At 38.5% G+C, this 22,615-nt stretch overlaps 1 protein-coding gene across 3 annotated transcripts in view; it reads left to right on the forward strand.

The window, feature by feature from the left end:
• LAMA2 (laminin subunit alpha 2) overlaps positions 1 to 22,615 on the forward strand; it is a 580,308-nt gene that overhangs the window by 180,034 nt on the left and 377,659 nt on the right. For all 3 annotated transcript variants that reach the window (XM_041737419.1, XM_041737425.1, XM_041737408.1), the window contains exon 4: positions 5,303 to 5,545. In XM_041737419.1, coding sequence (XP_041593353.1) covers positions 5,303 to 5,545 — 243 coding nt within the window. The remainder of the gene's footprint in view (positions 1 to 5,302; positions 5,546 to 22,615) is intronic.

Below are 22,615 nucleotides of genomic sequence, written 5' to 3' on the forward strand. Positions count from 1 at the left end.
ATGGATACCATGCCTGGAAACACCTGATTCATGGAACCCTTTGTGGTTCTGAAAATATGTAGCTCCCATTGTTTCCTGAAAGCCAGTGAACCTATATGGATAAATCCGAGAACTTGACAAACTTGCTAGTAGAACTGAGAATACAGATGAGTTTTTAAATATACTGGATTTGGCATCACAGCACATAGAAACATTAAACTCGCAAGAGCAGGTGCTAGACTACAGCAGAGTTTTCTCAAAATTAAGCAGCTTTGTTATGTGAGCAACTGTTTGCTTTAGGAAGTTCACCAACAGCACTGTCGGGGGCGGGGGAGGCAAAGCTCAGCACTGAACAGATATTAGATGACCACATGTGGTTCCCTTGAGAGATTAAGGCAGGAAAAAATGAAAGAGAGTAATTTAGATCAAGTCCTATGAGAAAGGTGAAATGTCATCCTCCATAGAGAGTGTCCATTATTAATATTTCTATGGCTTTCATGGGGATCAGGCTTATAGGAAACTGAGATTCTATGGCCTTGTTACATCATTAAGGATGCATACTTTGACCTAGCTCTCTGAACTGCACACCAGTGATATTCAAAAGTCTCAGTAAAATCCACAGAATGCAGTACTCTTTGGTAGCATTTTCCTAGACCTGTGATTCTTCTGAATATAAGGCAGCTGGGATACAGTGGATTTCTGAGAGTCATTGCAGAGAATATTAAAAAAAAAATCCAGACTGAACAATTCATGTGTTATAAATCGATTGTGATTGTAGGTGTTAGACTTATCTGCATGGGTTTTAGGTGAGCTGAGCTGTTCAGCCCAGGGCAGCGTCTAGAATAGCCAGTTACTAGGTTGCTCGCTATAGGCCGTGAGGTCTCCTCTTTCACCCTAGTGCTATTCTAGTATCATCTTACCTCAGCCATAATGGTAAAAAGCATCCCTGCCTACGGTGTCATATGTTACTTGTTAGTGTGGTACTGAAGAATTCTTCAGAAAGATTTTGACCACCAGTTCCACCCTATATGAGATCAAGTTCTTAATACGATGCACATGATAAAAGGAACATCTAATTTAATGCTACATCAGTGAAGTAATTACATGATATTTTGCTAGATGACATCTGAATGGAGTTTGAAATGGGAAGTTATCTCTGTTACAGTAGAATGTTAAACATTTGATGTTTTTCAAAAGTTATTTGGAATTTTTAAGGTATGAAGTTTGTAAAAAAAAAAATGCCCCGACAGGAAAAAAAAAAAGTTGGGGTCTTGTGTGTTGCAATCTAAGGTTCATTGGAGCCTAGCTGTCACAGCATTCTTATACTTCTTACAGTGAGGAATTTGCTTTCCTTGTTGCATACCACAGATTAGGGTTTTGTTCATCTGGATAAAAGGTTTAATAATTACGGATTTTTGACGAGTCTTTATACTGAAAACACAAGACATAATTAATACAAGGGCATAGGTACATTAGGGAATTATTCTATGAGGGTCATTAAAATTTTGTTGTACTTAGAACATCACTGTTAAAAATTTTACACAGCATTCTCTGATGCCTTCAAAGAATACTTCTATTCATTGTGTTTTTCAATAATGCTGTCTACCACATTCTTAAAAGTTTATTCAAAATACTACATGCCAACTAATTTAATTAATTTTGCATGAAATGTGAAAGAATCCATAGAAAATAAATGAAAGAGGGATATTGTTTTGAAATGGGGCTCTTCTAATATTCTCTAAGGCAATGACTGCTTTTCCATGTCACTTAATGCTGGCTGCTATATTGAATTATAGAAAGAATCTGTGGGGTTTCTAGTATAACTTTGTTTCACGGATTTCATCTATTATTCCAGAGCCAACATAGAAGCTCCTAAGTCATAAATCCACATTGTAGCTCTAAGAGAATTTGGCCTTTTCCTATATTTGCCTTCTAATCTGCTTTCTAAACAAAGCTCTTTATCTCTTACCTTAGTGTGCCTTTATTATTAACGTTGGGTACCTATGATCCCTAATTATGCTTTGTTATTTCTCTTTTGTTTTCTATTTAAAAATACTTTTGTGCGATTTTTTTCTGAATGGAAACATGTTAATGTAAAAAAATATATAAATAGATTCTTTTTCCAAAGAACATGCAGTGTTTTGTTTTCATCACCTTATTATATCTTCTTCCATGATTTTGACTTTGGAAAATAAACATTGTGAAACAGAGGGTAAAAGAGTTTAAGTAATTTTCTTGGTACATAGACACATAATATGATGAACACCTAAGCAATGCTTGTCTTGGTTCCTGCAAGTGAAAAAGCATGCTGCTGTTGACTGGGAATCAAGATATAACAGGGAAAAAAAGTGTTAAACTCATAGAAGTAACATCATAGTACATTATTATAACTCTGGTTATGCAAATAAAAGTAATTAATATTGGATGCCCACTATTTCAAAAGAGTTATAGTAAGGATTGTAACATCTTTAAAGATATAAAAGCTCTAGTCTCTGACCTGGAGGAGCTCACAATTTAGTCACTTATATTTTTGTCATTTTATAAACCCCGCCACGAAAAGTTTAAGATTACCAGAAATTGAGATTAGAGCTTTATGTTTATAGTAGAAAGAACCCTCTCTGTGTTGTATCAGATTAACCAATTCGTATGTTCCTCAGTGAGTTTATTATAAAAAAAAAATTCCACATGCATGAATTGTTGAATGTGGATTGTCTAATAGAGATAATTCCTTATAAAAACACCCCAAAATTGCAGAAACAACAAATATTTTGGATAAGGATTGATCATATTCCATTTTACTCCTAATCTTGTTCTTTCTCTGATATTTGTTTTGCTTTAATTGTTCTTTATTTAAAAAACAAACTTAAAAAATTTTTTTTTTAAAACTATGACATTGGTGCATCTGGGTGGCTCAGCTGGTTAAGTGCCTGCCTTTAGCTCAGGTCATGATCCTGGGGTCCTGGGATCAAGCCCCACGTTGGGCTCCCTCTGCAGCAGGGAGCCTGTTTCTACTCCTCCTCCCCACTTGTGCTCTAGCTCACTGTCTCTGTCACTATCTCTCCCTTTTTCTCTCAAATAAACAAATGAAATCTTTAAAAAAAAACTAAGACATTTATGTTAATACATTATCATAGCAGGAGATTGGATGAAAAGTCAAAACTCTCCTCCTCCTCAACTCCTTATTCTCAAAAGTCAGTGGTAATAGCTTTAACATGTATGTGCAGGTTCTTCCCCAGAATGTCCAAGCATGTACACACATGCATAGATACGTGTGTCTGCTTGCACTGATACTTACCTGTATACCCTTGTAAATATAGATTCATAGTATTTCCCACCTGGACTGATAGTAAAACAGAACCGATAGCCCAGACCAATGAGAGCAGATGTCTCAGCTGTTCCTTGCTATGCTGAGGTGAAAAGAGGTCTCAGGGGACAGGAGGCGGCATGTGGGAGGCTTGGGCAGCAGCAGTTTACCAACAAGTACAGAAGCCTATTTCAGAATTCTGATAGTTTTTCTACAGCTGTGCCTGAAAGGCCTATTCCAGCCCTACTTTCAATCATTTGATGGCGCATGGTTCCTCTGGTGGCACACTTGTGCTCATGTTCTTTCTCCTAAAGGCCACAAAAGCCCAGCATCGGAGCTCTTAAGGTTGCCCCTTCTATACTAACTTTATATATATATATATATATATATATATATATATATATATATATATTTATTTATTTATTTATTTATTTATTTATGATAGTCACAGAGAGAGAGAGGCAGAAACACAGGCAGAGGTAGAAGCAGGCTCCATGCACCAGGAGCCCGATGTGGGATTCGATCCCCGGTCTCCAGGATCGTGCCCTGGGCCAAAGGCAGGCGCCAAACCGCTGCGCCACCCAGGGATACCTAACTTTATATATTTTTAAGTTTGATCCCTTGGAGTTGACCATGGACACTGTACATGCACTCATGAAGGCCTCATGTCAAAACTGAGCAGCAGATGAAGTTTATTTCCAGAACATTCCTTTCACAATCCCCTCTGTGTTCTCTTTGTTGTCCAGTGGGTCCTTTGGTCACATTTTAATGAGTCCATCCTCCCACTTGTACCATTCCAGTGATTCTAATTATTCAGAGCTTAGCGTTTTCAGGCTCCCCCCATCTCAGAGCATTTAGTAAACAAAAAAACATATCATGTTGCTTTATTATCAGAGTACTTTTGATGTGTCTCTTTATTACAATGTATTATCAACCCATGGATGGTAGGACTGTATTTTAAACTAGTTTATATCTATCTTTCTACCCGGGGCATTGCATATAAATGTCACTCAATAATGTTTGTGCATTATTCCTTTGGGTAACATTGGTTATGCACTATCACAAAACATCTAGAATGTTTACTTTTTATGCCTTCATATTTTATGTAGATTTCAAAATAAAGGATTGCCACAGTCCACTCAATGGTCACTCTGTTAACATATAGTAACTTCATGTCTTTCTTTATTTTCCTTTAAAAAAATACATGGTTACTTCTTACACAGAAAGTGTAATCACCCTTCACTTAATATGTTTAATCAGTTGTCTGCAATCAGTTTCAGTCAGTTTTCTGCCGGTCCTAGAATTTCTTCTTCATTATTTTTTGAGAATTGGAAAGTAATTGATATTTATTATTTACAAGTCTTATACTTTGTATGTATTATCTCATTAATTCAAGTAGTCCCTCAGTACCGTACTTATTATTTACCCTAATTTGTAGAAAAGAAAACTAATTTCAGAAAAGTAAAATTGTCTGTCCAAGGTCACATAAATGCTAAGGCCACAATTTGAACACAGGGCTGTGCCTCTAAAGCTCTGTTGTTTTCGCTCTTCATACTAATTCCACCTTCGTGTACTTCTCTGAGGATGAGGTGATATTCTCGAGTATATTTTCCAAACTCTCAGGCACTTACCCACACATGGAATTTCTAACTCATACCTTGTACTTTCTAACACAGTACAGTGAGTAAATTGGTGCGTAATGAATGCTTTAGGTGATCATGATTATAATGGAATTTTAAAAATCAGATGAGATGATGTCGATGATTTGTTAGAGAACTAAAATCTCATTGTAACCCATTTTCCTTTAAAGCCATGGCTGTCAAGATGAAACATCTCGTTTTAGCAAACGGCATTAAGCATGAACAGGCAACAGTAAAATCATTTCAGGGAATGTAATAGGGTTAGGGAATAAAATCTGAAATAAAATCGACTGTAGCATTAAGCTTTATATGTGAAAAACAAAATGGTGAGAATACTTTGGAATTCAAAGTTGCACGCTGTTGTCGCCACTGTTCCCAGGTGTTCCAGATCGCCTATGTGATTGTGAAAGCAGCAAACTCCCCTCGTCCTGGAAACTGGATTTTGGAACGCTCGCTTGATGGTGTTGACTACAGGCCCTGGCAGTACCATGCGGTGACAGACACCGAGTGTCTAGCTCTCTACAATATCTATCCCCGCACCGGACCCCCGTCATACGCCAAAGATGATGAGGTCATCTGCACTTCCTTTTATTCCAAGATACACCCCTTAGAAAACGGAGAGGTAAGAGGAGGAAACTCACCATAAGTACATTGAAATCGGCCTGTCAGAAAGATGTGAATATATCAGTAATTAATGTCAGGGAGATTTTAAAATAGGATTTAGCAGAAGTACATTTAAATGAGTTATTAAATAAAAAGGAAAAACCCAAGGTGACTAGAATTTTAACTACCTTCATCTACTCTGTGTCTCCCTCATCCAATAAAGATCAGAAAAGCAGAAATGGATTTAAGTCAGCAAGTCAGTGATTAGTTTCACAGGTAGAGAGACTTTTCTGACATCAAGATTGCAAATAATCGGACAAAGATTAAGACTTTCACGGAGGGTGTGTGTACTCTGGTCTCCAGATGGAGACAAAAGAGGTGAAATTTAGGGAAAAATATAGTTGATATGAAGGGCATTCTGTTGGATTTTGGGTGTTTTCCTGTGCTCGCCACATAGGGCTAAATTTGTTTTTTTTGTTTGGGGTCAGGCTTCCTATCATATGCTTAATTCAGAAGTGCTCAGCTTCTCTGTAGCATCTCCTACCCTTTGGTCAAGATTTTATATTTATTCAAACCATGGCTTCCCCTGTTACCACCTGTGTGATCTTGAGCCAGTGACTGAAATTTTCTCTGCTTCAGTTTCATCTCCCATAAATTGGGAAAAATAATAATAGCTCTTATTTAATATGATCATTAAGAAAATCAAATGAATTATTCCATTTGACGCAGTACAACAGTGCTGACAGACAGGTACTAGGTGTTCTGTAAGCATTAATTCTTTTTATATTTGAATAGTAATAATAATAACCATCATTATCAGTTGTAGTAGTCGTCTCCTCTCAGATACCCTAACCTTGACTTAGTGATTCTCTCGGATGCTCCAATATTTCCCTAATCTGTCTCCCTTCAGGAGCTGTGGCCTGGCTACTTTTGTCCTACCTGCTAATATACATCTCAATTTATACTCCAATCTGACAGTCGCTCCTCACTCATCCACACACCTGAAGCTAGTATCATTTTTTATATTCACATTTTCAGTAAACCCATATCCATAATATGTGAGGTCCACCTCAGTCAGTCGAGGATTATCTTTTTAAACATTATTCAGAGAAGTTAGATTCTTGACATAAATCGATCACTCTCCCTTTGTCAAATTATTGTCATATTATTCTACGAATGTATTCTAGTGCCTCACTGTGTCTCAGATTCCATGTTCAAAAATATCAGTTTCGGAGAAGAAAAATTCCAAATGGTTCTCTCAGCAGAGATTTCAATCTGCCAAATGACAAGGAGTCAAATACAGGGAGTCAAACAGCTGTTCAACTTGCTTTGTGCCCAGAGGCATCCAATTCCTGGCCAGTTTGGCCTGAGGATATGGGAGTAGGGATGGAGCGCAGAGATAATATATTTGAGTTGAATTTTTATTATTTTTCCCCCTGGATCTCGTATTTACCAGAACTTGTAATTATATAATATTTATAAAGCTATTTTTTACCTTGAAAAAATGATCCAATTCAGAAATTGATTGAACAATATTAAAATGTGCTTAGATATATATGTAACCTACAGGTTTACAGGCATATCCCCAATGCATGCCCACCCAAAGGATGGTTCTCCATCCTTTAGACCAGGTCAGCCTACTGACATGGAGCAAACAGAAATGTTTGTTTGCCCAGCTGGCTATATTATTTGCATTCCTAGACACTTACTAACAACTACTCATCGATAGTGGCTCTTAGGAGCTACTTACTCACATTTCTCTGTGACATGTGTTTAATTAAGCCTATTTCTTTTTCATAGGGAACTGGGTGTTAGAAAAAGAAAGTAATTCAAAATATTTGAAATACAGTGGTAGTATTTAAGAGTTAGAATTAAATTCAGACCTCTCCTGAAATTCCTGTCATATTTTATATAGCTTTCTCTGTAAAACATCTGACTTTTTGGAATAAACAGGTCCAGGGAAGGTAGGTGATATATATTCTCCAAAATTTCCCCCTCACTGGTAACAAAACTGAGATAAGAATCCAGGTAACCAGATACCCTGACCAACACTGGAAGTTGATTTTTTTCTCTTTCTTTAAAGTTAGTAGTTGATAAACTCAAGAATTTAGAGGAGACAGAGATGCTGGATCCAGTACAAGATGAAAGAGTCCTAATTCTGAGGTGTCATAATATAGAAGAAAGTATAGGAGATGGGAAGACTGGGTTCTCGTCTTGCTTCTAGTTTTCGTGGGATCTTGGGTTGGTCAGTTAATTGCTCAGAGATTGAATTTCTTGAATACATGACTTAGTTTAATGTATAAATTGTCCTAGGATATCTTTATAATGCAATTTTGGGTATCATCTGCCATATAATGTGGGAATATTCTAAAATTTTTGGATGCTTACCTCCAGTACTTCCCAGACCAATGATTGTGAAACAAATCTTACTAACTTTTAGTTATAAAATGATGCTTTTTGGATACCACCCGAAATAAAATTATTAGTACTTATGTTCAAAACTTCTCAGAGAAGTAATACTCAAGTAAGAAAAATAAACATATAAACCAGTAAATGCAGAAAATATAAAAAGAAGAAGAAGAAAGAAAAGGAAAAAAGGAAATCCTACAACAGAAATCTTTTTTTGAAGATTTTATTTATTTATTCATGAGAGACACAGAGAGAAGCAGAGACACAGGCAGAGGGAGAAGCAGGTTCCAGGCAGGGAGCCCCATGTGGGACATGATCCCAGGACCCCAGGGTCATGCCCTGAGCTGAAGGGAGATGTTCAACCCCTGAGCCACCCAGGCGTCCCCCTACAAAAGAAATGTTTACAGAGAGTAAACAACTCCCTCAGTTGAGCCAAAGGAGTCACACTGAGATCTCTTCTCAGAATAGAGGGAAACCAGAAACAATTCTTGGTATCACACAATTTCAAGACCAATATGGAAAATTATCTCCAATATGAGTTAAACTAGGCCTATAACAGAATTTACTTCCAATGTTGATGGATAATTGTATTAAGTATAGAATTGCAGAGTTGCAGCGTTTTTCTTTCTTTTGGCACATGTTGTTGTCTTCTGGTTTCCATTGTTAATGTAGAAAAGTTTAGTTATTGAGTAATTTACCTATTGTCTGTTTTCTTTGATTTCTTTAATAAAAAATCTTTACTATGATGCTCCAGATTGGCACTCCCCAATACAGTAGTCACTAACCATATGGTATTATTTAATTTAGATTTTATTAACTCAAATAGAATGAAAATTCAGGTGCTCAGTTGCATAGCTACAATCGGGTGATAAATAGCCACATGTGACTAGCAGCTACCATGTTGAATTATTCAGAATAGAACCTTTCTGTCATTGCACAGAGTTCTGAGCAGCACTGCGGTGGATGATACCTTCTTAATTTCTGGATTGAGATTTATTTGGTTGGTATGTTTGCAGAGTCACATCTTTCATCAGTTCAGGAAATAATTCAATCATTAACTCTCCAAATACTGTCTCCTTCCTTCCTATTTGTCTCCTCTATAAATACAATCAAAAATAATTTGGAACTTCTCACTGTATATTTTATACTCTTTTGTATACATCCAACCTCTTGGCCTTTATTCTTGATTTTAGTTTACTGATTCTCTCTTTACCTACGTAAAAATCTGCTATTAAAACTATTCATAGGCTTCTTGATTTCATTTATTACACTTTTCAGTTCTAGAATTTATCTTTGTTTCATTTTTGAATAGTTTAGCATCTAATTTTAAATTGAAATTGCATGGATTTATAGATATCTAAGTTTAACAAGATTATATGTACATTTTTAATATTCTATCTTTATCTCCTTGAGCATAAAGTAACAATTATTTAATACTTTTTGTTTGATAATTCTAATATCTGGCTTCTGTGGATGTATATTATCTGATCTGCTGATTCTTTTTTCTGATGTCTTATGTGCTCATGTTTCTCACTTTTACAAAACAGAAGTTATATTTTTAAATGTGTATGTAGAAATCATTTGAGGCCTAAGATATGGTATTGTGAGGATTTTCTGATGCTTCTACCAGGCAGTGGCAATATGGCTGATCTTACTGAGTATGAGATGATTTCACTCATACGTGAAATTTAAGAAACAAAGCAGATGAACATAGGGGAAGGGAAGGAAAAACAAAATAAGACAGAATCAGAAAGGGAGACAGACTGTAAGACACTCTTAATTCTAGGAAACAAACTGAGGGTCGCTGGAGGGGAGATGGGTGGGGAGATGGGGAACCAGGTGATGGGCATGAAGGAAGGCATGTGATGTAATGAGGACTGGGTGTTATATGCAACTGATGAATCACTAAATTATACTTCTGAAACTAATAAACACTATATGTTAATTAAATTGAATTGAAATAAATTTTAAAAATTAAAAAAATACAGTTTTAGGGAGTAAAATTTCTGGGACTTCGGTAACACAAAGCTGTAACAGCTGTTTTAATTCCAGTTTACTTTAGGCTTCCTGTTTTTGGAGTCTAGACTGAAGTATGTGGGATTTACCAAAGCCCCACCCATACAAGTCTTATTGCTTCCTAGCACATTAATGCCATCAAAGCACTGCTTAGTCTCAGCCATGTCTTCTGGACAGGGAAATGCCCACCAGACAAAAGCTGTCGCAAAATGCCCTTTACCTCTTTTGACATCTTTGTTCTCCTTCATATCGAGAAGGTGATTTTCTACCCTTTTGATAACTATCTACTGGCTTAAAATAAATGTTTTGACATTTTTCTGCACTTGGTCTGGTTGTTATCATTGACTGTATTAACACTCATTATATAATCTACCATAAAAAGGAGCATGGTCTCATATGCATTTTTAAAGTTTATTTTGAAAAAAAAAGAAAATTTATTTTGGAATAATCATAAACTTACATAAATGTAAGAAGAGTATAGAGAATCCCCATGTCTTCTTGACCCAGCTCCACTGTTCATACCTTCAAAGCCACTATGCATAGGTCAAAACTAAGAAATCAACATTGATTGCATTATATTACATTGATACATGATTTCATTCATTTCTTCCATGTCTTATTTGTTTTCTGGGATCCAGTTTTGGATACCTAATTGTATTGTCATTGTGTCTTCTTAGTCACCTCCGAATTATGAAAATTTTCTAATCTTCTTTTATTTTTCGTGACTTTAGTTTTCATCACTTTTAAAAGCACAAAGCACTGGTCAAGTGCTTTGTGGCATATTAGTTTATTCATTTTGCATTCTTTGATGTTTTCTCATGATTAAACTTGGCTTCTGGATTTTGGGGAAGGATACCATGGAGGTGAAACAGCTTCCTCACTGCATCACTCCCATTTCTTTTTATCTTTTTATATGGACATCTGTTGTCTATTTCCTTTTAATTGTTTTATAAATATTACTGTGCTTTTTTTTTTTCTTCTTTTTAGAGAGAGTAAGAAAGGTGGGGAGGGACAGAAAGAGAGAAAGAATCTCAAAGCAGGCTCCTTGCCCAGTGTGTTTTTAGATAGATTTTTATTTTGGACAGCAGTTCCTAAATATTCACTATGATTTGAAATATACATTTTTGACTAAGCGTTGATGATCATTTGCTTCCAGTCTTTCACAATACCGTTTAAATATAAATTTAAGTCAGAGAATAAGAAAAATAAGAACAAAGTATTTTAAGGCCCATCCAAGAAACAAGATATGATAAAAAAAAGTCTCAATTTTAACACAGTAATTAAGCAATAATGATTATGTTATAGGCATAGAATATTAATAGAAAATAATCTTCTGTGACTAATATCAAATCTATCAAGTCTAAGGTTTATTGCATTGTTACTCGCCTGGAGAATTTTGGGGACATGTCAAAATGTTTAGAACATTTTACAATATTATACTTCAGATGAAAAGTGCCTCACTTTAGACCTGAAAGTTACCTTAGGTAAATTCCTCATTGCTCTATTAAAACCCTTTAACAATACCCTTCAATATTATAGCCCTCAACTTCAGCTTCTTCTGTATCCAAACTGTAATACTGCCTGTTGCCTGTGTCATTATTAAAAGCCATGTGGCTTTTTCTTCTGCTCTCTTGAATTTTAGCAACATCATCTCTGCTTATTTCTTCTACTTTATTTTTTGCTCCAGCCACCCCCACTCTTTTCCCCTCCATCCTCAGGCTTGGCCTCTTCTCTGCCCTCCACTTCACATTTCCTGAAAGAGATCAACAAATGTTGATCATGTGGATTCACCAGAAGGGTGGGCACACATCCAGTCCCCTAGACAACTAGATTCAACTACTTCCAAGAAAGGGATTAGTCCTGCAGTCTAGCATCCTGGGCTTGCACCCAGAGGGAGAAGAGTTCACTCTGAGCTATGAGATGATCAAGTCTCAGGCCCTGGCAAAGGAGAGAAAATGGAGGACAGTGGAGGTATAATAATATGACCCAGTATGTTGTTATCCAAGCTGTATACAGAAGGAGGCTTTGAACAAAAGCCTTCAAGGATTTTCATTTTAGAAAAATTATGTATCATCAATGCCAAGAGAGTCCTTAGCAGGCAACATGCCTTGCCTTGCTTTGAGAGAATGATCCTGAGCTCCCTAGTAGGAGCTGTAGGGTATGAAGCAACAGACTCCAGGGGTCCTCCATTACTTTGAGGCCAAAGAGAAAAGCTTTGGTGGGAACAGCTGCGTAGGTATACCTCCCCAGCGGCACTACAGGGCGCCAGCTCTATCAAGAGCTACTATTGGCTCAAGTGCTGCCCCTGCAGGAAGCATTTGCCCCAAGATGCTATTGAGAACTGCTAACAAGAACCGCCGCCTAGAGACACGACTGACAACCATGCCTGCCGCACTAGTGCCTCTCGAACTTGGCTTTACTTGGACATCCTCATCGAGGACATTTGAAAGAGCTGTTTCTTGGTTCAGGGCTTATAATTCAGTAGATTTGGGAAGGATTTAGGAAGCTCTCTATATATTTTAACAAGTGTCCTGATGATTTTGATGCTCCTCCTCTGAACTTCTGTTCAGATTTTCCAGCCTTCTCAAACTCTGGAGAAGAACTGATCATCAGCTATTTAAGGCAAGAGCATCAGTCATTCTGCTATGCTACTTCTACCTAAAGAGACATGTTTTTCTGTCAGGAAACATGATTGGCTTTGGCAGACTAAATCCCTGGGTAGGTTCAGGTTGAGTAAATAGAATTTGAGCTATAACTAGGTTATGGACGGTTGAAGAGGTGGCTGAAAGGGGGCGGTCACATTAATATTATTGACAAGGATGGGGATGTAGAGATGGGACTACTTTAGGGGTCCTAGAATGAAAATCGTCATCAATGTTTTTCTTTTCTATGAGACTCTCTCCTTTCCCTGGCTGGGATTATTCCTTTTAATTTCTTTGGGTTGTCACTAGACTGCTAACTAAATATGCATGGTTACCATAGTAATTTTTGCTTCAATTTCCTCATACAGAGGAAGAGTTATTTACATATGATTTCTTCTCCTTACTGCTCTTCTGGACTGCAACTCAAATGGAACTTAGATTCACTTTGATTCTGCTTTTGAAACATGGCAGGCTTATATAAAAATCCCTGAGAAACCATCATTAATTCTGGAAGACTCTTTTTTCCCCCTGTAAACTATATGTAGAGCTTTGATATAGTTTTGATTTCCTCTGTGACAGAATTTTATATACACAGACAGAATATTTTCCTTCCTCTTTTCATCACCTGACATTATGGTGATTCTTAGACCTGCAAACACTGGAGAATGAAGAAATGAAACCAACATTATATTTAAAATCGTTTCGGAGATCTTTCTTTGATGTAATACTGTTGAGGGTATAGCATGACGGCGCAGAAGTTGTGTGGAAATGAGGAACGGGACTTTCACAATTTTCCTTGGAGTTGTTCCTCTATGGAACAGCAGCCAGGGATCACTAATTTGTATCAGTTATGAATAGAGACTTAGGGAAATGCTTATTTTGGGTTTTAGACTTCCTTTCCTGAAAAATAACTGTGGTATTGACCAACATGGTGCCAGTTAGTACCCTGGGCAGCAGCATGAAAGTACGTCATCACAGTGAGGGTCACCCGGCATCCTCTAAAAAGCAAGTTTCCATTCTAGTTAGAATACACAGAGCCCTTGAAATATTCTGGAATTACACACACATAAAATTAATAATTCATTTAAAAAATAGATCTTTGTGGTTAAGATAAAATTAAGAGGATTGTGTTCTTCCTCTCTGTTGATCAGTTTATAGATTCCCCCCCCCAGCAATATTGTGCTTAGAAAATATCAGTAAACCCTTGTCAAAATAATACAGTATTATTGAAAAGTCATGAAGGCCAGAGAAAGCAAACAAGAATGGAATCTCGAGGAGATAGTGCTGATCCTCAAGAGCTGGTCATCTCAGTGTTATGGAAGAGGATTTACCAGGATTTATTAAAATTAATAAACTGAAAGTTCCGTTCCCATTAAGCAAGGTAAGGTAGTACAGGGCCAAGTAGAAGGCACAGAAGCACAACTTCCTTTCACGTATAGCTTTGCCATTGATTAAACGTGGGGCTTGGGCAGGTGAGTACACCATCCGCTGTGTGTCTGGGCCAGTTCATCCCACTGTAATGAAGACCAAAGTAGGTCCTTTATGGTATTGCCTCCTTGTCTATATTATATGATCCCCAATTCTCTAGTTCAACAGCTATTTGCGGGGTGACTGAGCTGGTGTAGGCTGGATTGAGAGTGGGGTGCACGATCATGGCAGAGCCATGCTGTGCTGCTGTGTGTGGTCAGCACAAGGGGAGGCGGGGGTGACAAGACAGGAATGGAAGAATAAGCAAAGCAAAAAAAAAAAAAAAAACCCAAGAGCTTACTGGAGTTTAAAGAGGGCAGAAGAGATCAATGAAGGTCTCAGGTGCTGACATGGGTTAGTCTGGGGCCTGGCAGGTCACAGTAATGATAGGTGGCATTTACCTCATGCTTGTTTTATGGCAGGCGCTACTCCACGGGTTTACAAGGAGAAACTCACGTGTCCTCACACTTGCCTCATTTTATAGCCGAGAGAAATGTGTTGCAAACAGGTTAAATAACTTGCCCAGAGTTCCAACCTAGTAATTTTTGGAGTTATGATTTGAATCCAGTGTGTCCTCTGGGCACCAGAAAGGCACAAGAACAAATTTTCTCCTGCATCTGGGATTTTCTTGGAAAATCTGCTGGGTATTGCAAGCCCAAGAGGCCTCACCTCCCAGCAGACCCTGCTTCTCTCCGCATGAGTGTGCACAGACCCAAGATTGGGCTGCTGCCTAGTTTTTAGCTTACAGGGGTTTAATCTTTTAATGTTTTATGTTGTGGAAAAATTCTTCACTCTCCTCTTTTTCTTTATGATAGCAACTTACTTTAAAAGTATAGAGTAGCATTTTTTAAAAATTTGCATTCTCTTTTTTGCAACCTTTTTATTTATCTTGTTATTTTTTACCCTTTAAATGCTTTTTAATTTCTAGTTTTAACAGTTTTATCTTGGTATATTTACATTTATCATATGTTGTTTTTCTTTTTTAAACTTTATTCCAGTAAATGATTTAAGTTTCTTCTATATTGTCTTATATATATATATTGTGTGTGTGTGCATGTATATATAGCTTGCTTCCGGGCACCCTTATAGACTGAGTGTTCTAGTCTGCGGGTGTCCCAGAGACGATCCCATATTAAATAGGTCAGTGATAAATAAAGTAAGAAAAGATTTCTTACCAGAGCATCTTAGGGACATAATTCACAGATCCTATGTGGGTGTGTTAGTTCAGGCTGCTGTGACAAAAATGCAATAGACTAGGTGCCTTTCTCACTGATCTGGGGATAAGAAGTTCGAAATCAAGGTGCCAGGATGGTTGAGTCATGCCGAGGACTCTCTTCTGATTTCTTCACATGCCGGAGAAGGCAGAGAAAGAAGCTTGGTAGTATCTCTTGTTATAAGGGCCCTATTCCCATTATGAGAGCTCCCCTCTAATGGCCTAACTACCCTCCAAAGACCCTATCTCCAAATGCCATAGCATCAGGATTAGGATTTTAACATATGAACTCGGGTGGGACACCAACATACAGTCCATAACAGTGGATCACTCTCATTAACACCAACAGAGCTTCTGTTGTGTAGGTAGACTTAGAAGTCCAGAACTTTTCAAGCATCATGTAGGTGCTTGCTTTCAATGGCATGCTTTGTTGTCCCATCAAAAGCCCTCTGAATATGAGAAACTGTTACTTCTTTTTCCATTTCCATAAGAAAGTACACAATGCTATTAGACAGACTTGAGGCCCATCATAATAACATCATTACTTCTTAAAATAAAATTCTCAAATATTCTAATACAGTAATCCTTTTCTGAAGCCTTTCAAATTGACTATTAACATCAATAATAAAATCATATGTCTTGAAAGTAGCTACTCATTTCATCCACATTATAAAAGAGATAATAGAAAACAAGGTTTTAAATAACTTCGAAGAGATTCATTTCTCGAAAGTATAGATAATTATATCAAATATTACATTTGGCAGAGATACAGCAATTCCCCATCTTATAGGTAATTATATTAAGAATATTAAGTAAAAGACCAGGTGAATGATTTTTTGGGCCATCAAAACTTAAAATTTGTGTTCTTCTTTTATATTGGCTCATGCTAATTCTTTAAAATTATTACTTTTATTATCAATTAGGTAAAATCCTGTCTGGACTGAATTGACATTATCTATCTCATTGTTAGAAACAACAGCTACCAATACCCCTAAATTTACTAATCTCTTAGTCTTTTGGACATTTGAAAATTTTGTCAGTTTTGATATGAATAAATTTCAGACTTTATTTTATAGACAAGTGGTATTTTTTGTATGAAAAACAGTATTTTCATACATTCCACTTTTGGTCAGTGCTGAAATCACTGTCAAGTAAGGAAATTTGTGCAAGGATAGAATAAGATTTAATATTATATAGAATTTTTAGTTTATATATCCACTAATTCTTTTCTCCTGTGTAAATATTATAGAGACATAAATGCATGAGTATTTAATTATGCTGGCATGTATGGAAGAATTTCAGAAAAGCTAGGTAAAGCAAGTTCCACTTGTTATATTAATTGCAACTTGCCATAGAAAACACCTATGTTAAAGTTCTCTGAACTGAGAGTTATAAATTGTTGGTTTTTTGAGTCAATTCTAAAGCATATTGAGATGACAAAATTATGAAGTAGGAACAATATTTACAGTGCACAGAAAGAGGGAAAAATAACTTTAAGCATATTGGACCTGATAGGAAGCATTTGAGACTATTGAAAGTCATCTGTGGCTTTTAAAATCAAGAGTGAAGTCCTGAGCAAACATTCCCTAATGGAATAGTAGGTCATGCTCCATTTGATGATGTCTCATCACTTTTTTTTTTTTTTTTAACATCACTGAAGTAGGAGCTAAGCCTTTCAGTCAAAACGAAAACTCCATGGAGAACAAAAGGATTCGTGGGTTAACTATCGTTATTGTCATGAGCAATGTTGGCAGTAATGATCTTCTATGTGGTGTTCATTGATTACAAAGCACATGTCATACACTTTGCCATCTCACCTTCACCAAAGTCTTGAGGACACTTGGAGCCAAAGCAATTCTTTATTCTCATTTTGCAGTTGGAGGTTAAAGAACTTGTTCATGGTAACATAGGGGTAAATGTTCAACATTAATCTCTGGGTCCAGGTCCAGCTCCAATCTTCTGATGGCAAATCTCATAATCATTTCATTTCCTAAACTGAACCCTTGGGTCCAATAAGCCATCTTCTAAATATGTATTTGCCATTGGTCAGAAGGGCTGTGTGACACTGTGAATAATTAAGTACCGTCCACCATCCTTACTGGGAAGAACCTGAGGATATATCAGAAAACCAGTCTCACATGGGAAAGATAATGTACTATTATCTTTATTGCAGAAGTATACTTGAAAATACAACAAAGGATCTTGAAGCTAATAGAATAAGCTTCTGATCCCTAGGGGAAACTATTTCTACACTAGAGCCATCATCCAAAGTCCTTGAGATAAGTAACCCAGGAGTGGAATGGTTGTGATTGCACTTTACAAGCAAACTTAAAAAGATATCAGCAGCTGCTTTACCAGGTCCCCTGCTATGAAATAAAAACAGTAGAAAGCTCCACTTGCAGAGCATGCTAGCCTGAGGATGTGTACTGTTTTGTACCATGGCAGACTGACTACAGCCAAATATGTATTTTCCTTGGAAATATGTAAATGAATAACTTTGCTGAATTCTGCTACCTGGAAATCACATAAGATGCACAATTTAAATTCCCATCATGGGTAGCAAGAGTCCTATGATACTCATTTTGCAAAGGAGAATGGCAACCTTGGCAAGATGACGAGTTAGTAAATTATATTCCCCTTGTGTAAATTTGCTCTTCAGCTTCATTCCGTAAGAATTATTTATTTTCTTATTCAACAGATAAGTGCCTTCTAAAACCAAGCCTACTATTAGGGCAAGCCATATGGAACTGCCAATATTTGACTATTTGTAGTCAATAAATATGCAGTTTCATATGTTTTAAACTAATATATGCCAAAGCATGAATAAACATGTTTGCAGAAATTTAAATTGTCCTCAGCATAACCTCACCTGTATGCGTTATTTTAGTAAAAGCATTAAAGGGAAATCAAGTCTTTTCACTGAAACTATGGTTGCTAAGTATAATAACTTATACTAGTTTTTTTTGTGAAGGTTTTTCCTTACTTTGTTAGTGATACGGTGAATAGGAAACTGAAAATGAGTCACACTGCATTTGTTTCTTAATTTGGGGGGGGGGTGGAGAATAGCAAATAGCATGTTTCATATGAATAATAGGCATCCCTTAGGAGTCGTGGGGAACCACGTGGAAGTTGAAGGTGTATTAGTTACATGCAATTGGTTTGGGAACTGAGTTGTTTTGGCTCACAGAATGTAAAGCATGTATGCATACATCTGTGTTTTCACATAAACACATTCCGGTACCCTTATCTGTGCAGCATAATCACATGGGTAGATATTAGCTCTATCAGGAGTGCCAGCTGCCACTTTCTTAGAAGCATTTCAACTATTTTTAAACCTGACGTCCAATTTATAGCAGTTATCCTCTGTTTTCTTCAGGACAAATTACCTTATTGCCAGACTACTGGTGAAACTTTCTGAAAATTACGTGAAGGGGGAAAAAACACCCTCTTATTATTTTTTGAAGAGGAAAACCCATAATAATGATTTAATTTTGCTATTTCTTATCTTTTCATTTGTTCTTTTTATCAGTGGATGAAAAACACTGTGTTCTTCCTTCTGATGATTTGTTATGCTCGTTCCATTTATCTTAAAACAAGATAAACTTTGGTGTTGAATTAGCTGCGATACAGCAGCTCACACATTAATCACAACTGGGCAAATGCATTACTAAAAAGATAGGACATCCAAATATGGCTGGGATACAGTTTTGGTTCAACCACTATATGATTTGATATTACAAAGAAATGTTAGGAGTTTGTATAGCCAGTCAATAGAGCTCAGCATTTAGCTACTTTTTTCGTTAACAAGTACTGAGCACCACCTGTGCAGCAAACTCTGTCTTAGGTACAGGGGACAGAGGACATTATATTTTGGGGAGATAAGATAGATTGATAAATGAGGGGAAACATCCTGAAGACTTGGACAGGCCTGTAAAGGCCGGCCTAGCCCAGAAGAGCCTTGGCCACTGGATGTCGAGTTGGGGGAGGGAGAGAGGAAGAGACCGACACAGAGAGAGACTGAGAGCAGGAGAATGGCAGGAGTCTGGCTGGGGAACGGCATGGCTGTCACAGAGAAAGTGTGGAGGGAAGCGGTGGGAGGCTCCTGTGTTCACAACAATTGCTTGACTTGCCACGATTGTTTCAGTTACTGCATCTCTGAATAAATCGAGCGAGGCTGTTTGTTCTGAGCTAGAAAGCAGTTTCAGAATGAGAAAATTCAGTGTGGTTTTATGTGTTTTGGAGGGGAGGGGCAAAGAAAGAGGGTAGAGAGAGAGAGAGAATCTTCAGCAGTCCCCACGCCCAGCGCGGAGCACAGTCTCACGACCTTGAGGTCATGACCTGAGCCAGAGTCAAGAGTCCAACGCTGAACCGACTTATCCACCCATGTGTCCTGAGAAAATTCAGTTTTAAACTACACATGGGAAGAGACCCAAACACCTGCCTTGCAGAAACCGGTCGTAGCAACAGCTGTCAGGGGAGCAGAATTCCTTCCCTGTGCAATAATTATGGCTAAGTGCTGGTTAAAATAAAATAAAATAAAATAAAATAAAATAAAATAAAATAAAAATATTTATCAGCATAAGGAATGAAAGCATTTAGTTTTTTTTTTTCATTTGTTTTTGTCTTTGGTTTGTAAGATGTATCCTGCTTTGTGATTCTTTTCCAACAAAGCTCACGTCACATCGGGGGACCCGTCAGCCGAGGTGCAGTGTGTTCGCAGTGCTTCGATCAGTCTTTCTCCAGAGACGTAGCTTTGGGCAGTGATATTTGCCTCTCGGCTGCCATCCCCAGTCTACCTGGTGGGCACGGGGTCTGTCCCGAAGAGGCTACGCGTCTCCCTGGGAACAGAGGCTACAGAGAGGGGCTGGGCTATAGGGAGGAAGGCCAGAAGCGACGTGGCCTGGTTGCCAGCCTCCATTACACACAAGACCTGGTGCCCTGATGTCGTTGCCCCGGTCGGTACGGATCTGGTGCTGGCCAGCGAGCCTAAACTGCCTGCAGGGATGCTGTTAAAACTAGGCGAGCACCAAGTGAGCGCAGCGCTCCAAGGCCATAGCAGGTGCGTCTGGCCTTGGACGTGTGGCAGACAGTGCTCCCTGGAAACCAGGTCCTCGGGCAACATAATGGGGTGCACCCACCGGCTCACCCACGGAGCCACTCAGCTGACATTTGCCCGAGCTCAGGGGGTCCTGCGGGCATCCGGGGGGGCGGGGGTGGAAAGCAGTCACCCTCAGCCCAGCCCTGGGCAGGGCCCTATATGAGGACGGAGGGGAGAGGTGGTTCAGGGCATCTTATCCCTAACGCCGGAGAAATAACACTGTGGGTGGCTAACTCTCATTTCTGAAAATAGCACAGATAATTTTTCAGCCCAATGAAATTTTTATTAAACGAGGAAACAAAGGTAGACTGTGGAGAGGAGCTGGTGTCTGTGCCTCTGATGAGACTAAAATTTCTTTTACAATAATAAAGGAAGCAGGATCTCCAGGTAGTTAAGTCTCCAAAACTGGAAGCAGATCAAATAATGACACATAGGATATTCATATCTATCTACCTATCATCTATCATCTATCTATATATCCAGATTGTAAAGGTAGAAAATAATTAGGTCAAGAGCAATCAGTAAAATCTAAGCCAAACCAAACAATACTTTGATACTCTGTTCTGGAACAAGGATATGGGGTTATTTTGAAAAATCACGTCACTATGACTCCGTCCAGAACTTCCAGCTGCAGAAAGAGAAGTAAACAAGTCATCCCAGTTGGAAGACTGCAAGGTTAAAGAACCAGCAAAGACGGAAAACGCAGTTACATTCTTGTTGCTGCCCAGTGACATGATTATAGCTCATAGAATTCCCTAAAGGGAAACAACAGAGGGATGTTTCTAGAGAACGAATACAAATACCCTTTGCCTGTGTGTTTTAAGATCAGATATCAAGAATGAAGATTGGGTAAGGGAGGTTTTCTGTATTTACTTTTAAAAAGCATTTCGAGGGGCCCCTGGGTGGCTCAGCCGGTGAGCGTCTGCCCTCGGCTCAGGCCGTGACCCCGGGGTCCTGGGATCGAGTGTCTCGTTGGGCTCCCCTGCTTCTCCCTCTGCCTGAGTCTCTGCCTCTCTCTCCAGATCTCTCATGAATAAATAAATAATATTTTTAAAATTATAAAAAGCATTTCGAGGGGACCCTGGGTGGCTCAGTTGGTTAAGCGGCTGCCTTTGGCTAGGGTCATGACCTCAGGGTCCTGGGATCGAGCCCCGCATTGGACTCCCTGTTGGGGGGAGTCTGCTTCTCCCTCTGGCCCTCCCCCTGCTCATTCTCTCTCTCTCTCTCTCTCTCTTTCAAATAAATACAATCTTTTAGCAAAATAAAAAGCATCCTATATGCAGTCATTTAGCATAGAGTCTTTCTCACTGCCTTTCCGCAGATCGCCGTGTGGCTGAAGGATGCTCGTGTTTACTTGGCGTTGCTGTAGTAAAGCTAACCATCGAGTCCCTTGAGGGAGGGGACCATGACTGCCTTCCTGCATTTCCCTGCTGCTCAGTCCCCACGTGAACAGATGTGTAAAGCCTTCCGTGCCCACGGCCGAATCCGATCATTCTTGCCTGCGAGGGGAAAGCGGGGCCTTGACTCCCCTCGTTGGGCTGACCCGATGAGCCAATCTGCTAGCTTTCAGGTTGGTGACAGGAAGCTCCCACCTTGAGTCTGGTAGGCATTTTCACGTGTCATTCAGGTTTGTGTGGGCCTTACACCGGAGTCCCAGGAAAATCAAAGACAGGCCATCAGTTAGTTTGGATTCAGATTTAAATATCCATGTAAGAACATCAGTGGGCAAACTCTGTACACACAACAGTCATCCTTATTTTGCCGCCCTCGTCTCTGGGGGTTACCTAAGAGATGTGGTTTTTTGTTGTTGTTTTTGTTTTTTTAGTTCAAAACTAACACATCAGCAAAATGCTACAGAGGCCACAGAGTGTTATCTTGAAGACCATGCATTAATTACTCACATCAGGAACCAATTTTGCAGCCCTCTTCCCTCACTTAAGGGAGTACTTTCTAAACAGCAGAGAGATATCCAGTGTCCTGGAACAACGCAGCGAACCAAATTGGTGTCCCCACGTTGATTTCTCTTTTGAAATTAATTTCCAGTTTGATTTTCTTTTGCCTCCGGTGTCCTAGCCGATCATTTGGTAGCAGCTGGATACTTTTATGTTAACATCTGGAATTGAGTTTTTTTTTTTTAATTTGTCTGATGCATATAGAATACTTCTGTAAGACATGCATTTTCCCCAGCTGCTGTTTATTCATTTCAAAGAGACATGGTTAAGTGAGTGTAACAGCCTCTGAAAT

The sequence above is a fragment of the Vulpes lagopus genome, chromosome 2 (genome assembly GCF_018345385.1).
Source record: "Vulpes lagopus strain Blue_001 chromosome 2, ASM1834538v1, whole genome shotgun sequence".
Lineage (NCBI taxonomy): Eukaryota > Metazoa > Chordata > Mammalia > Carnivora > Canidae > Vulpes > Vulpes lagopus.